The sequence below is a fragment of the Saccopteryx bilineata genome, chromosome 1, assembly GCF_036850765.1.
Source record: "Saccopteryx bilineata isolate mSacBil1 chromosome 1, mSacBil1_pri_phased_curated, whole genome shotgun sequence".
In the NCBI taxonomy this organism is placed as follows: Eukaryota; Metazoa; Chordata; class Mammalia; order Chiroptera; family Emballonuridae; genus Saccopteryx; species Saccopteryx bilineata.
This window is the reverse complement of record NC_089490.1, coordinates 401376389-401397355: the sequence shown is the minus strand read 5'-3', so window position 1 is coordinate 401397355 and position 20967 is coordinate 401376389. Positions and strand designations below refer to the sequence as shown.

General features: G+C 52.2%; 2 protein-coding genes across 10 annotated transcripts in view; one reads left to right on the top strand and one right to left on the bottom strand.

Annotated features, from left to right (window-relative positions):
* PC (pyruvate carboxylase) overlaps positions 1–6747 on the top strand; it is a 109035-nt gene extending 102288 nt beyond the window's left edge. For all 6 annotated transcript variants that reach the window (XM_066252165.1, XM_066252167.1, XM_066252166.1 and 3 more), the window contains 11 exons: positions 2219–2363; positions 2696–2785; positions 2864–3085; positions 3401–3557; positions 4037–4277; positions 4377–4626; positions 4832–5076; positions 5159–5338; positions 5414–5662; positions 5897–6037; positions 6118–6747. In XM_066252165.1, coding sequence (XP_066108262.1) covers positions 2219–2363; positions 2696–2785; positions 2864–3085; positions 3401–3557; positions 4037–4277; positions 4377–4626; positions 4832–5076; positions 5159–5338; positions 5414–5662; positions 5897–6037; positions 6118–6366 — 2169 coding nt within the window. In that variant the 3' untranslated portion in view covers positions 6367–6747. The remainder of the gene's footprint in view (positions 1–2218; positions 2364–2695; positions 2786–2863; positions 3086–3400; positions 3558–4036; positions 4278–4376; positions 4627–4831; positions 5077–5158; positions 5339–5413; positions 5663–5896; positions 6038–6117) is intronic.
* Positions 6748–8737: 1990 nt separating this feature from the next.
* RCE1 (Ras converting CAAX endopeptidase 1) overlaps positions 8738–20967 on the bottom strand; it is a 31619-nt gene continuing 19389 nt past the window's right edge. The window contains exons 5-15 of one of the 4 annotated variants that reach the window (XM_066252157.1): positions 19249–19347; positions 14223–14301; positions 12439–12626; positions 12247–12356; positions 11654–11756; positions 11478–11561; positions 11145–11223; positions 10188–10355; positions 9992–10063; positions 9659–9736; positions 8738–9388 (exon numbers count right to left, since the gene is read on the bottom strand). In XM_066252157.1, the coding sequence (XP_066108254.1) occupies positions 9153–9388; positions 9659–9736; positions 9992–10063; positions 10188–10355; positions 11145–11223; positions 11478–11561; positions 11654–11756; positions 12247–12356; positions 12439–12626; positions 14223–14301; positions 19249–19347 (1296 nt within the window). In that variant the 3' untranslated portion in view covers positions 8738–9152. Of the gene's footprint in view, positions 9389–9658; positions 9737–9991; positions 10064–10187; positions 10356–11144; positions 11224–11477; positions 11562–11653; positions 11757–11898; positions 12151–12246; positions 12357–12438; positions 12627–14222; positions 14302–19248; positions 19348–20967 lie in introns of those variants that run through there. The other 3 variants (XM_066252158.1, XM_066252159.1, XM_066252162.1) reach the window with 3 other exon arrangements.

The window sequence follows — 20967 nt, the reverse complement described above, 5'->3', positions numbered from 1 at the left end:
GGCCTTCGTAGTGGCCTACCCAGTTAGGAAAGTTACCCCACCCAGTTATTTTCTAGTCCTCAGGCAACCCGAGTTCCCCCTACTCTCTTCCTTTCTCTCCCGACTTGATCTCTGGGGACCTGGTGGGTGGGAACTTGGAAACAGACCGAATTTTAATCCTGCCTGGTACAGCCGGTAACCTTGGGCACGTTATTGAACCACAATTTCCTCATCCAGGGCCAGGGGTATTAACATGGGCACCTCTCTGCACCACATGTGGTAAGAAGAGAGGAATGGTACAGCCTGCGAGGGCTTAGCCGCCTGCAGCTGGGAGCTTTTCTCACTCATTCCCCAGGCTTCAGCTGGTGGGACTGTTAGATGAAGGTATTAGATTCTAGCCCAGGCTCAACTCTGAGGTTCAATGGCATCAGCTCATAGTTTGTTGTTTCTATTCTCCCCATCAAAAATGTTTTCATTCACTTTAGACATGTTTGCTCACATCCATTGTATGCCGCCCTGTGCTGGGAGTTGGGGGTACATCAGGAACCAGAAGGGCCTGGTTCCTCCCCCCATGGAGCTTACAGGACAGTGGGGATGACATAGCCTACCAAAATTACAAAGGGAGGGTCTACAAAAGAGAAATGCAGAGTTTGATAGGGAAGGTCTTTGAGGGTCCTTTTCACCTATGTGTGGTTCTACGTTCTTTGGCTGATTTAACTGGTTTCTCTTCTCCAATGCCATGCCTTGGTCCAGTTAAAATGTCCTTACCTCTTTAGGAGGGGCAGGGTCTAGTCTCAGGTATGCAGAGGCCAATTTGTTGCAAAGGCAGGAGGCAGGATTGGCTGTCCCTCCTCTGCAGTGGCCACCTGTGCGATGCTGATGGGGAAGCAGTCTTCCTGCTAGGCCTCCAGCTGTTAGGAGCCCTGGGGGACAGGTGGACTCTCTCAGAGCAGCAACCGCCCAGCAGCCCATGGTATCAACAGAGCTCCTGAACGGGCAACACACGGAAATGCTTTCTCTGAAGTGACAGCCAGGGCCGAGGCCATGTGGTAACAGGCGCACACGCCGGAATCCCAACCATACAGTCTCATATTCACAGAGCGTTCTCACAGAGCTGGCTCCCGGGTCCCCATGCAGCCTGTCCCAGCTTCATACCACCTCCCTGCCATTTAATGAGCAGAACGGAGGGCTGATGTGCACAACACACAGGGACGCAGGCACCTCAGACAGCACCCCATCCCCAAAATGCTGCATGTGAGAAATGCTGCTGAGCCAAACGGATGAGGCCAAGGGAGGAGCTTTTCCAACAGCTGAGCCCACGCAGGCCCACTTAGAAGGGAGCCGGCTCTGCCATGAGGGTAGGGGTGCGGACAGTTCTTTAATCTCCGGCTTTGGGGAAGAGCTTAGCTGGTGGGTGCAGAGGTGTGCCGTGCAAAAAGCACAAGGCAAGTTTGGCATTGTGGAGATGGTCACGGTAGAATCACCTGGCTTTACCAGTGACGTGGGCAGAGGACATGGTGAGGGTGATGGATCATAGGTTTGGTAACTGGGTGGACAGGGAGGTACCCAGCAGCAGTTGCAGAAGAACAGAATGAGGAGAGCTGGCTCTGGACTTGAGCTTATCTGAGACACACTAGGAGAGATGCCCAGAAGGCATTTCCACTTTAGGGGCCTTGGTTCTGGAGCTAGAGGCCACCCAGGGAGACTGCTGATGAAAGGCTCAGTGACAGCCCCAGAAACTCCATCCTGCAGGGGCAAAAGGAGCCCCCAGCAGTGACTAGGGGTCAGGAGGGGGGCAAGATGTCTTGGCAGCCCAGGAAAAAATGTCCAAGGGGCTGTTAGCAAGAGAAGGGTGGGAAAGTGCCCACTGGATTTAGCCACAAGGAGAAACCTTAATGAGAGTATCACTGTGTGTTGTGTAGGGGATCGGGCGGGGTGAGGTCTGTTGAAGGGAGGGGCCTCTTTCAAGAAACCCAATTGGAGGGCAAGAGGTGCTGCTTCATGCCACTGTGCTGTGGGGAGAGGGCCTCACCTGTCTCCCGTGCTGTGGGAGGTGTGGAGGTGCCTGTTTTCAGGTTGTGCTGGGGTGAGTGGGGGGAGGAGGTGGGGAAATGCTACTCCACAGGGAACATGGCATCCCGGGGGAACTCGGGAAGCCGTGTTGTCCTGGGTGGCACCTTCAGCTCCTTCTTTCCCTGTGTTGGCTGGTGACACCATCCTACCCACCTCTGTCCTGCAGACCAACATCCCCTTCCTGCAGAACGTGCTCAACAACCAGCAGTTCTTGGCGGGCCCTGTGGACACCCAGTTCATTGACGAGAACCCGGAGCTGTTCCAGCTGCGCCCTGCACAGAACCGGGCCCAGAAGCTGCTGTACTACCTCGGTCCGGCCCCGAGGCTGCCCTCCTCTCCCCTCCCAGATGCCCTTGTTCCTGACCCCTTACCCAGAGAGCTTTCTAGTACCCCTGCCCTCAACCTGGTCCCCCTTTACTTTGCCTCCCCTCACACTGCCCACCCTCCTTGCTCCTGATCTGAGACCTCCCTTTTCTATCCACACGGTCCTCAATAGATCCCCACTGCCTGGACCCAGGAGGGTCTGGCTTTGGAGAGGACTGGGGCTTCCAGAGGAGTCTCCCCACCCCAACACCACCTATTCACTCCTGCCCTCAACTCAGCTCTGCCCAACCCCCTGACCCAGCGCCCACTTTCTCCGCAGGACACATCATGGTGAATGGCCCAACCACCCCAATCCCTGTCAAAGCCAGTCCCAGTTCCACAGACCCCATCGTTCCTGTGGTGCCCATAGGTAGGAGCAATCCACTCTGCCAGCTCAAGGGGAGGCCTGCTGCCTGCGGGATAGGCGCTAATTCCTGGTCTGCCCTAGGCCCGCCCCCTGCTGGCCTAAGAGACATTCTGCTGCGAGAGGGGCCCGAGGGCTTTGCTAGAGCCGTGCGGAACCACCGGGGGCTGCTGCTGATGGACACGACCTTCAGGGATGCCCACCAGTCACTGCTAGCCACTCGTGTGAGAACCCACGACCTCAAAAAGATTTCCCCCTATGTTGCCCACAACTTCAACCAGCTCTTCAGCATCGAGAACTGGGGAGGTAGGCTGGAACGGGGACAGGACCTGGCAGGAATCAGGCACCCAGTGTGGCCAGGGCCCTGGAGCCTCTCTGGAAGCTATAGACACTAACATTGAGGGAAACGGTGAGAAGTGAACAAGGCACAGTGCACATCTGTTCAGCCAACAGTAACTGGTGCCTGCTTTGGCCAGGCCTGGAGCTAGGCACAAGATCAGATTTGACACCCAGAGGAGAAACAATTTCCGCACAGAGGACTGGGTGGGGAATGTCAGAGGAAGGACACAGAGAGTCTGGACTTCCCCACGGGCTGACCTGGGCCTCTCGGTCCCCGTGCAGGAGCCACGTTCGATGTTGCAATGCGCTTCCTGTACGAGTGCCCCTGGCGGCGTCTGCAGGAACTCCGGGAGCTCATCCCCAACATCCCATTCCAGATGCTGCTGCGGGGGGCCAATGCTGTGGGCTATACCAACTACCCCGACAATGTGGTCTTCAAGTGAGTCTGGGCTGGGGTGAGCAGTCACTGCCATAGCCCGTGCTCCCGACAGGCTCACAACCAAGCCTACCCATAAGGGCGGCTATTTGAGGATGTCATGAAATTCAGAATTATAGTCAGAGAACTAGAAGGGCTTATAGATAGAGGGACCATGGAGGTCCCAAGAAGGCAGGTGACTTGTCCCAGGCTATGTGGTATAGAGCTAGGGCTGTTCTCCCTTAGCCTGCCACTCCTTTGCATGGTCAAGAACGTCCAGCTAACCCTTCCGTACTGAACACAGCTAAGTGCAGGACAGTTCTGCTCTGCTGCCCGCACTGTGGTGCCCACCCCTGCCCTGTGGGTACTGTGCCCCTTGCCAGGCCTGATCCTCACTCATTCCCCAGGGGCTACAGGTGGGCCAGGAGCCAGAGAAGAGAGTGTGTGTGTTGGGGTGGGGGGAGTGGGATGTGGCTAACCCCTGGGCTGTCCTACCCACTCAGGTTCTGTGAGGTGGCCAAGGAGAATGGCATGGATATTTTTCGGGTCTTTGACTCCCTCAACTATCTGCCCAATTTGCTGCTGGGTATGGAGGCAGCTGGCAGGGCTGGTGGTGTGGTCGAGGCCGCCATCTCTTACACGGGTGATGTGGCTGACCCTAGCCGCACCAAATACTCGCTGCAATACTACATGGACTTGGCCGAAGAGCTGGTGCAAGCTGGCACCCACATACTGTGCATCAAGGTACCTGGGCCCATCTACCTCCAGCAGTCCTGATTCCCCACCTCCCCCGCCGTGCAGACACCCTGTTCCCCCTACTCACCCTCCCTGTCTCTCCCTTAGGACATGGCAGGGCTGCTAAAGCCAGCGGCCTGCACCATGCTGATCGGCTCTCTCAGGGACCGCTTCCCTGACCTCCCACTGCACATCCATACTCATGACACATCAGGGGCAGGTGTGGCAGCCATGCTGGCCTGTGCCCAGGCTGGGGCTGATGTGGTGGATGTGGCATCCGACTCCATGTCCGGGATGACTTCCCAGCCCAGCATGGGGGCCCTGGTGGCCTGTACTCGAGGGACTCCCCTGGACACAGGTAGGACACATGGCCATCCCCCATTCAAAGCTGCAGCCCCACCAGTCCCAGTAGTCTGGCCAACCAAGACTCCAGATGCTCTGGCCCAGCCTTGCCTTTTACCACCCAGTCTGGAGTGGGTCCTGAGCCAGCCCTGGGGTCTAGGGAAGAACAGCTGGGAGCTCAGTACATTTCCCACCCTGCCCCACCTCTGGCCTCCCTGCAGGGGTGCCCCTGGAGCGTGTGTTTGACTACAGTGAGTACTGGGAGGGGGCCCGGGGACTGTATGCGGCATTTGACTGCACGGCTACCATGAAGTCTGGCAACTCGGACGTTTATGAGAATGAGATCCCAGGGGGTCAGTACACCAACCTGCACTTCCAGGCCCACAGCATGGGGCTCGGCTCCAAATTCAAGGAAGTCAAAAAGGCCTACGTGGAGGCCAACCAGATGCTAGGTGACCTCATCAAGGTGAGTCAGGCCGTGTTCTTACCTGTGCTTCTGGGCCTCCGTAAGGTGCCTGGCACCCTAACCCAGGGGCCCATCTCCTCAGGTGACTCCCTCTTCCAAGATCGTGGGGGACCTTGCCCAGTTTATGGTGCAGAATGGGCTAGGCCGAGCAGATGTCGAGGCGCAGGCAGAAGAGCTGTCCTTCCCCCGCTCTGTGGTGGAGTTCCTGCAAGGCTACATTGGCATCCCCCACGGGGGATTTCCTGAGCCCTTTCGCTCCAAGGTAGGGACGGCCCAGCCCACTGTGAGGTAAGAGCTGGTACAGGAGTCAGGCCTGACCTTTTGCCGTGTTCCCCAGGTGTTAAAGGATCTGCCGAGGGTGGAGGGCCGGCCTGGGGCCTCCCTTCCTCCCCTGGACCTGCAGGCGCTAGAGAAGGAACTGATAGAGCGGCACGGGGACGAGGTGACACCAGAGGATGTGCTCTCAGCGGCCATGTACCCTGATGTCTTTGCCCAGTTCAAGGACTTCACGGCCACCTTTGGCCCCGTGGACAGCCTCAACACCCGCCTCTTCCTGCAGGGCCCCAGAATTGCAGAGGAGTTTGAGGTCAGCGGCGTCTGTGTATATACTCCAGCCCAGAGACTCTGCCCCCACCACCAAGGACCGCGGCACATCTGGAGTGTCCGATGGCCTGGCTGTCACTGGTCCTTGAGTTACGGGTGCATGAAGTACCCTTGGTCACCAGGGAGCTAGGCCTGGATTAGCAGGGAGCTGAGACCCAGGGTGGGGACTGCTTCCCCTTGCTTGCCCCTCAGCTCTGAGCTGCTGCACCCCCTGCAGGTGGAGCTGGAGCGAGGCAAGACACTGCACATTAAAGCTCTGGCCGTGAGCGACCTGAACTGGGCTGGCCAAAGGCAGGTCTTCTTCGAGCTCAATGGACAGCTGCGGTCCATTCTGGTCAAGGACACGCAGGCCATGAAGGTACAGCTCCCCCCTTGCCGGCCGGGGCGGGGGGGGGGGGCGGGGGGCCTGGTGTCTCATGTCCCCTCTGCCGCCCGCAGGAGATGCACTTCCACCCCAAGGCCCTGAAGGATGTGAAGGGCCAGATCGGGGCACCCATGCCTGGGAAGGTGATAGACATCAAGGTGGCAGCAGGGGACAAGGTGGCCAAAGGCCAGCCCCTTTGTGTGCTCAGCGCCATGAAGATGGAGACTGTGGTAACCTCACCCATGGAGGGTACTGTCCGCAAGGTGCACGTAACCACAGACATGACACTGGAGGGTGATGACCTCATCCTGGAGATTGAGTGATGTCACCTAACTTGCAACCTGGCCATCCCTACCCTAAGCTTTCTACAGACTGTGCTGCCAGGGCAGGCCCGGGCCAGCCAGTAACAGAGGCCAGGAAGGCCTGGCCCTGGGGCTCCTGTCCACTGCTCGTAGCAGGAGAGAAGTCTTGCAGTGGCCTGTCCCCTTTCTCCAGCCATCTGTCCTTTCCCTGCTGGTGGACTCACATACTCACCTCTTGCCAAATGAGGGTCCTATCCTTGCTGGAGACTACAGGTGGTGGCACAGGTGGGCCTATAGGATCCAGGGGAGCAGGTTTAGGGGGACCCACCTCTAGGGGGTGAGGACCCTAAGCAAGCCCCAGGTCCTGAGAACTTTGCTCAATAAAACTGACTTTCCCCTGCCCTCCATGATGGGTCCTTGCAGCCCACCCCACTTGACACTCAGAGACAGGGTGTTCTGCTCTTCTGACTCCCCAGGCCAGCTGTATCTTCTTGGGGTAGTGAGAATGACAATAGTTGCCTTGATTTAAGCCACTACTGAGTACCTACTATCTATACACCTCAAACAGGATTAGCTAGTCATTACTAAGGGCTTGGGGAAGTGGGGCTGTTCTAAGTTCAACACTTGTTAACCCAGGTAATCAGCCTTCACCCACTTTATGAACAGTCACAGAGTTAAATAACTTGCCCAGGACCCCACAGCTAGTAAGGGACAGAAAGGGTTCAAACCAAGCTGGTTAGTGGACTTGCTTCCCATGCACACTGCTTTCCTTTCTAAACCCTGGTCCAGCTTCACAGCCCTTCTCCCAGGACTGAAAGCAGACAGGCACCAGTTCTGGGAGGTGTGGAAAGCCCTCCGTGGGAATCTTCAGGTATGAGGCTTTTTTTTTTTTTTGCATTTTTCCAAAGCTGGAAACAGGGAGGCAGTCAGACAGACTCCCGCATGCGCCCGACCGGGATCCACCCGGCACACCCACCAGGGGGCGATGCTCTGCCCCTCTGGGGCCTCACTCTGTTGCATCCAGAGCCATTCTAGTGCCTGAGGCAGAGGCCACAGAGCCATCCTCAGCGCCTGGGCCATCTTTGCTCCAATGGAGCCTCGGCTGCGGGAGGGGAAGAGAGAGACAGAGAGGAAGGAGAGGGGGAGGGGTGGAGAAGCAGATGGGCATTTCTCCTGTGTGCCCTTGTCAGGAATCAAACCCGGGACTCTGCATGCCAGGCCGACGCTCTACCACTGAGCCAGCCAGCCAGGGCCAGGTATGAGGCTTTGATGGGAAGTTAGCAGCACTGGGCAGTCTCGGGACCTAACCCTGCCTACCCGCCAGAATGAGCTCTCAGGAGAAACCTGTCCTCAGCCAGTTCCCTCCACTGCAAAGTGAACAACCCTGCCTGTGTCACCACATTGTGGCTCACTGCACAGGGGCAGTGAGGACGGTGAGGTGATGGTGGGAGGATGAGACAGCAGGGGGCTGTTCCTAAGCAGGAGCATGAGGAAAAGGAGGGACAAAGCCTGGATACCCCAGCTCCCAGGGGACCATTCCAGCCCTCTTAGGAAACCACAACCCAGTCTCTGGTTGGGCCTGGGCCACCTCCTTTTTGGACTCTCAAGATTCCAAAGGTACCTTCTGAATAGGCCTGTGCTCACTCCCTCTGCCTCTCCAACAGCTGCTACACAGAACTTTCCAGCAAGGTGGGTGTGTGACTCTCATAATGCCCTTTTAGATCCAGGTGAATGTGCTTTAGTCACAGCCAATCTGGGGGTGCTGTGGACAATGACTGCACATGCATTTCCGTTCCTTCAACCACCCGCCTCAGGGAAGGGGACTCGGAACACCCTAAGAGTCTGGAATGGGGCCTGAAAAACACTCAGCAGAGAACATTCACAGGCTCTAAGACAGAATCCTGAGTTAGAGTCTTGCTCAGCAGGATTGCTGCTGGTCTCAGGGCTATAGCCTCTGTTCTCCAACAGGGACCAGACAAGCAGCATGGTGGCAGACCTCGAGGTGGAGAGGGCCAGAAAAGCCTCTCATGTGACTGAACTGGCTCCTCTAACATTTTGGATCTATTTCCAAAATGGGAGGCTGGCAGACTTTGGGGAGATCCCAGTGGAAGCCCCAAAGTGGCCCTAGCTTCTCGGACAGGATAGAGGCTCCATCACTGGGGTCAGGGACCTGGGTCCCATGTCCTGACCCTGGTAGCCAAGTCACAGGAACCAGGATGAGCTGGGCCCACACCTGGTACCTGCATTCCAGGTCCACTTGTGATAGGACTAGGGGCCTGGCTCAGGAAGAAGGAAACTACATGACCCAATGCAGACAGAGGCTCCCGTCTGTCCCCACCAGGCACACTCCCAAGACCCCAAATACACTCATTCCTAAAGGTGCAAAGCCATGTTACCCAAGTTAAATCTCTTTAATATCCCAATACAAAGTCCTGATGCAAAAAGACAGTGAGAAAACCCTGGGAAGTTGGGGGAGGAGTTCTGTAGACTCGACCCCCAGCAGCGTTTCAGGGGCAGAGGAGCTCAGAGAAGCAGCAGTCCAGTGAGGAAGGAAGTGCACGGCTCCTGGGACCTGCTCCATGTTCCCTCACTCCCAAATGCTCCTCACCCCCCTTTTGAGGGGGGTGCACCCTTTGGATATCTACTCCTTTCTCTTGGTCCCTGGGATTCAACTAGCTCTGGCTTCAATCCCCTACAAAAATTCCTGAGATCTCCAGACCCCAGTCAGCTCCTCCCCTGAAGCACCCATTGGTGGGGAGGGCTGAGGAGCCCACGCGAGTTCATAGGAGTGTGTGCAGAAGCGAGGGTCAAGAGCACAGGGGAGCCTCTGAGTGCCCTGCCCGCTCCAAAAGCACACAAAGGGGAAGACTGCCATAGAGCTTGGGGTCCGTGAGGGGCTGGAGCAAAAGCAGGAAGAGTCCTACGCCCAGGGCATAGCCTGCCAGCAGGGGCCGCCTCTGTGGATGCTCCAGGGCTGCACACACAGCAGGGAAGCCCATGTAATTGCAGAAGGAGTGGCAGAGCACTGGCCCAATCAGGTGTCCTGGGGAGGGGAGACACAGCAGCTCGAGGAGCAGCCTCCTCCTGCCCAAGGACCCTCACCCCCTGTGACAGATCAATGGTCCACCCATGCATCCACACACCATGGCCTCTGCTTCCTTCTGCCTCTCAGGGCTGAGGGCCCTGGCGTAGCCTGTCTCAAAGACTGCGGTTAAAAACAAAAATTGTTGCTCCTAGAACAAAGTCTTCCCATTCTCCCACCCACTCCTGTGGGCCCGAGCCCTGGGGGACCCATGAGAGACTGAGGACCAACCTGTGCGAATGAAGAGAAAAGCAGTGTAGGCACCAAAGACAGCTGTGTAGGAGAACTGGAACGCTGGAGACGGGGAGTCTGTGAGTGAGCACACCTGCATGCCCTTCCTGTCCAAACACTGTACGCCCATCACACAGACAAACCCCCTTCCCTCTGGTGGCAGTGACTGTCTGCCCCAGCATGTATGACTGTCCTCGGCACCCCAACTCCCAATGATCAGTAGCCCCTCCAACAGTATAGCCCTCTGTTCCCAATTCCCCCAGAGTGGCTAGTTAAGGACACCCTGACATACTCCAACCCAAGGCTTCCCCAGGCATGCTCTCTAGGACTCACCTGCAGACAAGAAGATGCTCCCCACACTGCTCTGGCTGAATCGAAGCTGCTCAAAAATGTGGTGAAAATGGGCTAGGAAGAAGGTGAGAACCATGTGGCATTGTTCCCAGCCTGCCCTATAGACCCAATCCTTGCCCCAAGCCCAGTTCTTAGCTTTCATGCTGGGATCATTTCAGCAGGACCAGGTTGGACTCACCAACTCCAAAGAAGAGAGGGCAGGTGAACACAGCAGGGCCCAGGCCTGTACATGGTGCTAACATGGGAAGCATGCAGGCCCGGAACACCAGCTCCTCTGTCAGAGGTGCAATCACTTGGTTCCGAAGCCAACGCATATCTGTGAGACAGCGGGCCCAGGAGCGAGGGGCTAGGAGAGGGGAGTCAAGACAGGCAATGGGTGGCTAGTTATTGAACAGAGACCCTAGAGGTCCTCCAACAATCTTTTCCTGGCCAAACTTAGGTTAGGCGTTCATACTCAGAACAGGTAAGGGTCCAGCTTTGTTTATCAGCATAACACAATGTCTCAAGAAGACTGAATGGAAAGGCATTAGCAGCTGAGACATGATATCTGGCAACATCAAAATCTGCCCAAAATAGCCTGACCAGTGGTGGTGCAGTAGACAGAGCACTGGTCTGGGATGCCAAGGTCCCAGGTTTGAAACCCTGAGGCCGGCAGCTTGAGCATGAACTCATCTGGCTTGAGCACAGAGTTGCCTGCTTGAGCATGGAATCATGGAAATGATCCCATGGTCACTGGCTTGAACCCAAAGGTCACCAGCTTGAACAGTGGGTCACTTGTCGGCTTGAGCCCTTGGATCAAGGCACATATGAAGTGCAATGAACACAACTACAAGTTGATGCTTCTCTCTCCCGTTCTGTCTCTAAAACAAAACAAAACATAAAAACCCTGCCCATGACCAGCTCTGGCTTGGAGATGCCAAGGGTTTAAGCAAGAAAAATGCTCTCTAATCCAAGTTCACTTCTAGTGGTACCTAGGGGGCTCCTAGAACATGAGGAACCAACTCTCAAAGGACACCTGCTATATGTTTCCACTTTACTGATGAGGAAACAAAGCATCTCATCTCATGTTCAGGTCCCATTGTGATTCCCTATCCTGGACTACCTGCTACTTTTCCCCTCAGCACAGAGGACTCACCTAAGACCACCTTCAACCCATCTGTCAGGTCATAGGAGCAATCCATTGAGAGCTGCATCAGTGGGCCCAGAAAAAGGATCTGGAGATACAAAATCAGGAGTAATCAAATGAAAGGCTTAAACTATAATCCACAGCCTTTACCCAGACGAGGCCTCAAGCTTCCTGTTCTCAGCCGAGGTTTCCCACCCCTGCATACCAGAGGGCGTCGAACCACCTCACAATTCCTGTCTCCCATCAGCAAAAACTGGATATAATCAGGATAAGAAAAGGAGGTCACATAAAGGAGCGTTATGCTCATACCAAAGAACAGAGAAGGAAAAAGAAAGAACTCACCATGGTCAGCAGCAGGGGCAGCAGTGCTGCTGGGAAAATGCCCTCCAGCCTGAAGCCCATCAGGGTGAGAAGGGGTGTGCCTGGCTGAGCCACAGGAAAGGGGACATCAGTCTGGCTCCCTCCCTCAATGACCCCTCAGATCTCCCCTGTTGCCCTCTGCCCCGCCTCCTTTGCACCTGGATGCCTGTGAGTTCCCTCCAGAGTAGCACGCAGAGGGGCGAGAGACTGGACACCACCAGGACACTGGTGAAACGCCGCTTGATGACGGCAGGGTGGTCCCTACGGAGGGGGCATTAAGTTCAGGAGGCCCACGGCTGCCTCCTGACAGCACAGCCCCGCCCCGCCCTCGGTTCGCCCAAGCTCCGCCTGCAGCCCCGCCTCGTGGAGGCGCGGGTTCAAGGCGCGCGCGCAGCCCCCGCACCTGGGCAGCTCGCTCTTCCAGACATAGAGGCTGCCCACGTAGGAGCAGGCGAGGCTGAGACAGGAAAACACCGACACCCAGCAGCACAAGCCGGGGCCCGGACCTCCCAGAACCGCCGACTCGGGCTGTCGCTCCGGTCGCGACACCGACAGCAAACGCAACCCATCCCCGCCCAGCGCCGCCATCGCGCCCGCACCCGCGGCGCGCACCAGTGACGCAAGCCCATCGCCTTGGCCCGCGCCTGCGGGAAGCTTTGGTGACGTCATTTCGCGGCGCGGGCCCGGCCCCTCCCACAATACTGAAAAGGACCCGACGCGCACGCTGTAAATTTATTGAACAACAGACTACACGTGGCTTCGGTATCCGCCAGATTGGCGCGAACGCGCGGAGAGTTTGGCTCGGGGGCCGGGACTTAGCCACTCGGACAGATTGGAGACCTCCTGCAGCCACAGCGCCTCCTACGGAAGGAAACGGGGGCCGGGGTGAGGACGCCTCGGCAGCGGCCGGGTCCCTGCCCTTCCCTGCGCAGTCCTCGGTTACCTCCTGGCCGCTGCTGGAGTTGGCCCGGCTTCCGCTAGGGGCCGGGAAGGCCGCGAGCGGCTCCCCACGGCGCAAGGCAGCCTCTGAAGGACTCGGGGCCCTGTCCGAGTGGAGAGCCCGCATTCCCTCCAGGACCTGGCGGGAGCTGCCTTTCTTGAGCCTCTTGTTTTCTACCTGCCCGCTGATCCCTAGGAGAAAACGAGCACGCTCATCCCATGGCCCAAGTCTGGAAAAGACCCGTGGGCGAAACCTGGGAAAGGGAGAAGCTGGGGCCCTGCTCTCCAGCCTGAAAACACTTTCACTGGGTCCGGATCAAACCCCGAAACCCCGGCAGCTCCGGCCGTTCAGGTTCAGGCTGAGGCTGCGGAGTGCTTTCAGGGTCTCTATCCCGCCCCAGCTAAGCCCAGGAATGGGCATTTGTGGTTGTACCAAGCCCTCGCTTGGGGCTCGCGCCCACTTCGTCACTAGCTTTACGGATTCTTCGTGGAGTTTGCACTATCCAGCTCTTCCCTCCCTGCCAAGCGCTGATCTCCCTGCCGGGAAACTGGCGTCCCCTCTCACTGTGGCTCACGCTGCACTGGGCAGTGCCTATAGGCAGCCTGTTAACTGATTCACTTGTGCAAATTTAAAGCACTATTTTTATTTATTTATTTAGTATTTTTCTGCAGTCCGACAGACTCCCGCATGCGCCCGACCGGGATCCACCCGGCACGCCCACTAGGGGGCGTCGCTCTGTCATGACCAGATCCACTCTGGCGCCTGGGGCAGAGGCCAAGGAGCCATCCCCAGCGCCCAGGCCATCTTTTGCTCCAATGGAGCCCTGGCTGCGGGAGGGGAAGAGAGAGACAGAGAGGAAGGAGAGGGGGAGGGGTGGAGAAGCAGATGGGCGCTTCTCCTGTGTGCCCTGGCCGGGAATCGAACCCGGGATTTCCACACGCCAGGCCGACGCTCCACCACTGAGCCAACTGGCCAGGGCCTAAAGCACTATTTTGTCCAACAGTGCATCCCCGCTAGTCTGGCCCTTTTTAGAGACATACTGGAGCCAGGCTGCCTGGGGGGGGGGTTGATTTCTGGCTCTGCCGTTTACTAGTTGTGTGACCTCGGGTAAGTTTATTGACATCTCGGCCTCATTTCCTCATATGTAAAATGAGAAAATAATAGTACCTGTACCTCATAGGATTATTTTGAGAATTAAGAGCATTAATACTTTTAAAAGTTCAGAGTAGTGCCTGGCACCTGTACCACACAGGTTCAGGCACCAGTTGCTATAGTTATTTCTAGTCATTTACATATATATATATATCTCCCCACCACTGCTGGCCTCCAACGCTGTTTAAGTATTAGGGGTGGGATGGGGGAAGAAAAGACTTCAGGATAATGACCATCACATCACACACACCGACACGTCCCCATAATACATCAAAGTTAAGGTGGCATCTGCACCCAGGAACAGCCTCCAGAAGAGCCCAAACAGACAGTAATCAAAACTAGGGACAGCTGTAGTATCGACACTAATAATCGGGAAAAGACATGAAGGAACAAACCGGATTCAGGGCTCCACCTCATCACACACACCTCTTTGTAACTGCACAAAGTAAGACACTTCTCAAACCTTACCAGCTTTGAGATGGAAGGCCTCCTACTGCCCCAGAACACCCACAGTGACAGAGCCAACCAGATTCCAGAACACTGCTATGGTGAAAGGTGCAGTCTGAAAGCCTCGAAGCCATACTTTTTACTTCTCTGCTTTGATTCAGGGCTCACCTGAAAAGCTGAAACCTTACCTGCAAGGAGCTCCAGGCTGCTGTTCTCACGTGTATCCTCTGTGCTCTCCTCTGCATCATGTTTCTCTGGGAGCACCTGCTTAAAAAATTAGAAGACTTGAGTTAGTTCTGCAGAAGCATGAATGAGCCCCAGTGAAATGAATGTGCCTGGTAGCTTTTGTTCACCTCACAGGGCTGTCCACCCTCACCTGCCACACCCTCCCTCTTTATTCTCCCTGGCTTGTGTGAACCCTTCTACCCAGCCCCCAACCTTCAAGTCTTCCTTCTGCTAGAGCCTTTGCAGCTTACCCCAGCATTTCTTCTTGCTTAGAACTCGTCACTCACCCACTGTCTGCCCCACTTCGTGGTCTCGGAAGCATGCCCCTGTTCGTCATTTTATGTGTGGATGCCCATCTTTCTCTATCATAAATTTCTTGTAAAGATGCAGGCATGATAAACCTTACCTTTCAAGGAATTTGAATATATAATAATAGCCTTAGATGGTGGTATTCTGTATTACTCAAGGTCAGCTATTTTACTTGTAGTTTCTAGCTGAAGCCACTGGGTGCCACTATAAGTTACTGTTAGTAATCATCAGAGGGAAATGGTAATGATCTTGAGTGGAGAAACATGGGTTCTGCTCAATGCTTCTGATTACTCATCTTCCCTGGTTGTGATCCAGCCCTACATGGTAACAATGCTACTAGGCTTCAGAGCCAGGAGAACTCAGAACAAATCCCAGCCTTGCCATTTAATGACTATGACTGGGCAAATTAGACAAGTTCTCAAAAACTACAACCCACCTTACACAATCTTTGTGTAAATCCTGGCATAGATGAGTGAACCTTATGTTCACTAGCCATCTGCCAAATTAATTGGGCTATGAATGGCCCTGAGGCTATGAGTAATCAATATAGCAATAGAATGGGCAAGAGGTTAGATCATTTCATTCTGAGATCTCACTAGTATATCAGGCCCATGAAAAAGGTTATCACAGGCTGAAATACTTGTAGATCCTGCCCATATATCCCACGTCCCATAGAAAACGCTTTAGCCTGAACTATCGCTAGACAGCTACAGTGAGTCGAATAGCAGTCCACCAAAAGATATCTCTTAACTCTTAACCCCCAAAACCTGTGAATATCACTCTATTTGGAAAAGGGGTCTTCACAGATGTAATTAAGACCTTAAGATAAGACCACTGTGGATTCAGAGTGGGCTCTAAATCCAATAAAAGGGTTTTTTTGTTTGTTTTTTACAGAGTCAGAGAGGGACAGACAGGGACAGACAGACAGGAATGGAGAGATGAGAAGCATCAATCATTAGTTTTTCGTCGCGCGCTGCGACACCTTAGTTGTTCATTGATTGCTTTCTCATATGTGCCTTGACTGCAGGCCTTCAGCAGACCGAGTAACCCCTTGCTCGAGCCAGCGACCTTGGGTCCAAGCTGGTGAGCTTTGCTCAAACCAGATGAGCTCACGCTCAGCTGGCGACCTCAGGGTCTTAAACCTGGGTCCTCCGTGTCCCAGTCCGACGCTCTATCCACTGCGCCACCGCCTGGTCAGGCAACCGGTGTCCTTATTTAAGAGAAAGGCAGAGGGATATTTGAGAGAAAAAGGGGAAAGGCATGTGAAGATGGAGGCAGGTGGAACTAACTAGAGTAATGAGCCAAGGAGTATCTGGAACCAACAAAAACTAGAAGGAAGGAAGGATTCTCCACTAGAGCCTTTGGAAGGGGCACGGCCCTGCTAACACGTTGATTTCAAATTTCTGGACTCCAAACTGAGGTAATACATTTCTGGGGTTTGTTGTTGTTTTGTATAGTTCTGGCAGGATAGCTCGGTTGGTTAGAGCTTTGTCTGGATGCACAAAGGTTGGTTTGATCCCCAGTCAGGGCACATACAGGAACAGATCGATGTTCCTATCTCTCTCCCCTACTTCCTCTCTCTAAAATCAATAAATAGGCCTGACCCCATGGTGGCGCAGTGGATAAAGCGTTAACCTGGAACACTGAGGTCATGGGTTCAAAATCCTGGGCTTGCCTGTTCAAGGCACATGAGAAGCAACTACTACAAGTTGATGCTTCCTGCTATTCCCCCCTTTCTCTCCCTCCTCTCTAAAATCAATAGATAAAATCCCCCCCAAATTTTTTTAATCAACAAATAAAAATTTTTTCTGTTTTTAAGCCATAAAGTTTACGGTAGTTTGTTAAAGCTTCCATAGGAAACTAATACAATGGGCATTCGCTTTTATTTGCTCAAGTTGTGAGAAGCAGCTTTCCAAGTCGGAGGGAAACCAGCAAGAGTGTTTGCAGTGAACCAACTGAACAGAACAGCTGATGCATACCTAGGAAGGTACTTCCTCGAAGGTATACATAGCCATGGAAAAGGTGTGAAGGAGCATTTACAGGGGTTTTACTGCTCTCCTCTGCTTTTCTAGCTACAAATTAGAGAAGGAGAGGAAAACGTGATGCTATGACCCTTGGGTTCCTGGGCACCTCAACTTCCCCATCCAATCAGGCAAACAGAAGTAGCAGAGGAAGAAAAGAGCAGAACTGGCCAGGGCTGGCTTTTGCTTTTTTATTCAATCCAAGAATCTCTGCCTCTTAATTGGCTTGTTTAGACCATTTATATTTAATATAACTGACACAGCTGAGTTTAAATACATCATCTTGATTGCCCTGGTCATCTGGCTCAGTGGTAGAGCATTGGCCTGGTTTGTGGATGTCCCAGGTTTGATTCCCAGCCAGGGCACACAGGAGAAACAAACATCTGCTTCACCTCCCCCCTCTCTCTCTTCTCCTGCAGCCATGGCTTGATTGGTTCAAGTGCATCGGCCCTGAGTGCTGAGGATGGCTCCGTGGAGCCTCAGCCTCAGGCACTAAAAATAACTCAGTTGCAAGCATGGCCCAAGATGGGCAGAGCATCGGCCCCAGACATGGGTTGCTGGGTGCGTACTGAGCTGGGCGCATGCAAGAATCTGTTTATCTCCCCTCCTCTCACTTGGAAAAGAAGAAAATAATTTTTTGAGAGAGGGAGAAAGGGAGAAAGGGAGAGAAACATCAACTCATTGCTCTACTTAGTTGTGCACTGATTGCTTCTCATATGTACCTTGACCAGGGATCAAACTGGCAACCTTGGGCTCAAGCCAGAGACCCCAGGCTCAAGCCAACAACCTCGGGTTACAAACCAATGACCTCAGTGTTCCACATCCATGCTGTATCCTCTATGCCATTATTGGTCAGGCTCCCCCAAAATATTTTTGAACTTTGTTCTCTGGTGCCATTGAATTACTTGGAAGCACTGATCCTTTTAGGTCTTGCTTCTGCTTTTAAGCTTTGTTAAGCAGGACCATCTGAGTGGTTTTTTTTGTATTTTTTTTCTGAAGCTGGAAACAGGGAGGCAGTCAGACAGACTCCTGCATGCGCCCGACCGGGATCCACCTGGCACGCCCACCAGGGAGCGATGCTCTCCCCATCCGGAGCGTCGCTCTGTTGCAACCAGAGCCATTCTAGCGCCTGAGGCAGAGGCCACAGAGCCATCCTCAGCACCCGGGCCATCTTAGCTCCAATGGAGCCTCGGCTGCGGGAGGGGAAGAGAGAGACAGAGAGAAAGGAGAGGGGGAGGGGTGGAGAAGCAGATGGGCGCTTCTCCTGTGTGCCCTGGCCAGGAATCAAACCCGGGACTCCTGCACGCCAGGCCAACGCTCTACCACTGAGCCAACCGGCCAGGGCTTTGAGTGTTTATTGTAGGTTTAATTTTTCTCTACTCATGAGACAAAATACTTCTTAGTATTCTACCTGAGGCTTTGTAAATTATAAGGCTTTCCTCTGGTTGATGGCATTAGTAACTATTCACAGCCCTGTGTAAGCTTTTCATATTGTTCCCTCTAATCCTTCTGGATGGTTCTTTACTTGGATAGTTTCTTCACATGAATAAGCTGATCAGTACTCAACTGAATACTAGCGAGTGGAACCTCTGCATATCTCCAGAATTCTCTCTCTCTGTGCAGCTCTCTTCTCTGTACTCTGACCTGGAAACTCCAGCTGCCTTGGAATTCTTGGATTCTCAGCTTCATTTACTCAGGGAGAACACTAGGCTCTGCATGGATTCCCTCTCTCTGTTCCATGGCCTCCATACTTTCTCTAGGCAGTATGCTAGGGCAACCATAGGGCTCACTTCATTAGTTTTCCATTTCTCAGGAATGACTAGCTCACTCATTGTCTGATACCCAATATCCTGAGAACCATTGTTTCAGATATTGTGCCCAGATATATTGTTATTTCAGGCAAGAGGGTAAATCTGGTTTCTGTTACTCCACCTTGGCCAGAAGCCACTGTATAATAATTTCACCCCTTAATCTTTTTTATTTACTCAATTTATACTTTAGTTTCAGGAAAGTCATTCCTACTTATTGGAGCCATGGACTTCAGTTGGAACACTACTACCAACCACACCTGGAATTGAGATGCAGAATTTCCCAGCTATAATTTTTCTTTACTCATTAGAGAAGCCTGTCACAAAACCAGTTGAAGCTACTAGATCTTCTTAAGGGTAGAGACCCTAATACAACTCTGTATCTCCAGCATTCAAAAAGGTGAATAGATAAAAGTATATGTTTGATTAGGCAAAACTAAACATAAAAAGTCTATCATATCATCACCATTATAAGAGTAGCTATGTGCGTAGCAGTCTACATACATACCAGTACATTATTTTATTCACATCTTACAACGATCAGTTTAGGTATGCATCAGAATACTGATAAATAAACTAATGCTTAGAAAGGTTGAACAGCTTCCATAATAATACCATGCAACTTGTTACTGGCAGAAATAGAAATCAAGCAAGAGCTAACCATGCTCTTAACCTCTATGTAATACTACATTCTATAAAAATTTTCTAACATTTCGTTTTGTTTTTTGCTGAAAAGCTAGCCTCAGATTGTGTAATCTAAAGCACCTGCACCTACTTACCCTGTATTCAGGGTTCCCATATATCAGTATGGAACATTCCCACCAAAGTACTGATTATTACTTGACAATTACCTGCTTCACCTCAAATGAGCAGTGGTGAAGAATTCGGTGCTGGGTGATCTCATGAAATGATTTGTGCAGTTTGGTCCCAAACTCCTGTGTGTCAGCTGCCTAAAATGGGTCAGAGATAGAATGTGCTGAGGTCTAGCACTAGCAACCAAAGGAGAAGAACCCACAGGAAGTTTACATGGGAAGGGGACGAGTCAAATAGAAGGCAAACCAGAGACACTATCCATGTCATGTCAGGAGTTTTGTAGAAAGAAGGCCTGAGACACTTCGCATTAAACAGGTAGTAGTGGCCCCTATATTTCTTCCAATTTCTGTTACCTAAGCAAGATCTTTTAAACAAGGTCTTTGTTCTCCTGCCTCTATAGGAGGTAAGTACCCCAGAGATCCATCTGTTAGTGAAGGGGTATGTAAACTCCTCATGTAAACAGCTTCCAAGAGAGCAGAAGTTCCACTGAACAACTAAAGTTGATACAAGAACTTTTCCTCAAGTAAATCTTTTAGGGAGGAAAGGAACAAAATAATATAATTTGCAAACCTAAGGTATAGGTAACAGCCCTTACTTTTTAGTATAAAACTATGGATATTAAAGTTAAAGGGAACCAGAATAATTACCTAACACAACATGCTAGTTTTACAGATGAGAACATAGAAATTAAAAAATAAATAACCAACCCAAGATCTCACAGCTAGTTAGTACTAAAGTTAGGAATGACTCTAGTACTGCCAATATGGTGTTCTCACTACCCTGTACAATCCACATAACCCAGAAAGGTGAAGCTATAATAAAATGCACTGGATTATAATGGTGTTATACTCTGACCCAGCAGCTCCACTTACAGAAATTTATTCTAGGAAATAAGTCAAAAGAAGAAAGACATCTGAAGTTATAAGCAATAAGACACTGTTTAAAAACAAAAAGCTTTAAGCTTTGGTCTCTTAATGTGGTTTTTTCTTTGAAAAGGTGACCATATGAATGTTACCAAAAGTACACAGGATGAAGGAATTCAGAAAGTAAAAGGTATTAACTGAAGCACTATTTATTTATATTGGCACAAAGAATGTAAATAATTTAAATGTCTATCATTAGGGGGAATGTTTTATTAGATTAAACTGACAGTAGAATATCAGATAATCAATACAAATTCTAAGACTGCTGAAATAGGGAAATGGCAAATTATATATGAATATGGAATTTGTTACAACTATATAATATATAACATAATATGCGCCTGACCGGGCAGTGGTGCAGTGGATAAAGCGTCAGACTGGGACACGGAGGACCAAGGTTCGAGACCCCAAGGTTGCCAGCTTGAGCGCGGGCTCATCTGGTTTGAGCAAAGCTCACCAGCTTGGACACAAGGTCGCTGGCTCGAGCAAGGGGTTACTCGGTCTGCTGAAGGCCCGCAGTCAAGGCACATATGAGAAAGCAATCAATGAACAACTAAGGTGTCGCAATGAAAAACTGATAATTGATGCTTCTCATCTCTCTCTGTTCCTGCCTGTCTGTCCCTCTCACTGACTCTCTGCGTCTCCGTAAAAAAAAAAAAAAAAAAAAAAAAAAAAGAATATGCAAAAAATTTAGAGTAATAAAGTTTATAAGTTATTATTTAAAATTTTATGTGTACACTGTCTTTTCAAAAAAAGAAATTTAGCCTGACCAGTGGTAGCACAGTAGACGTCCCTAGTTTGAAACCCCATGTCACCAGCTTGAGCGTGGGCTCA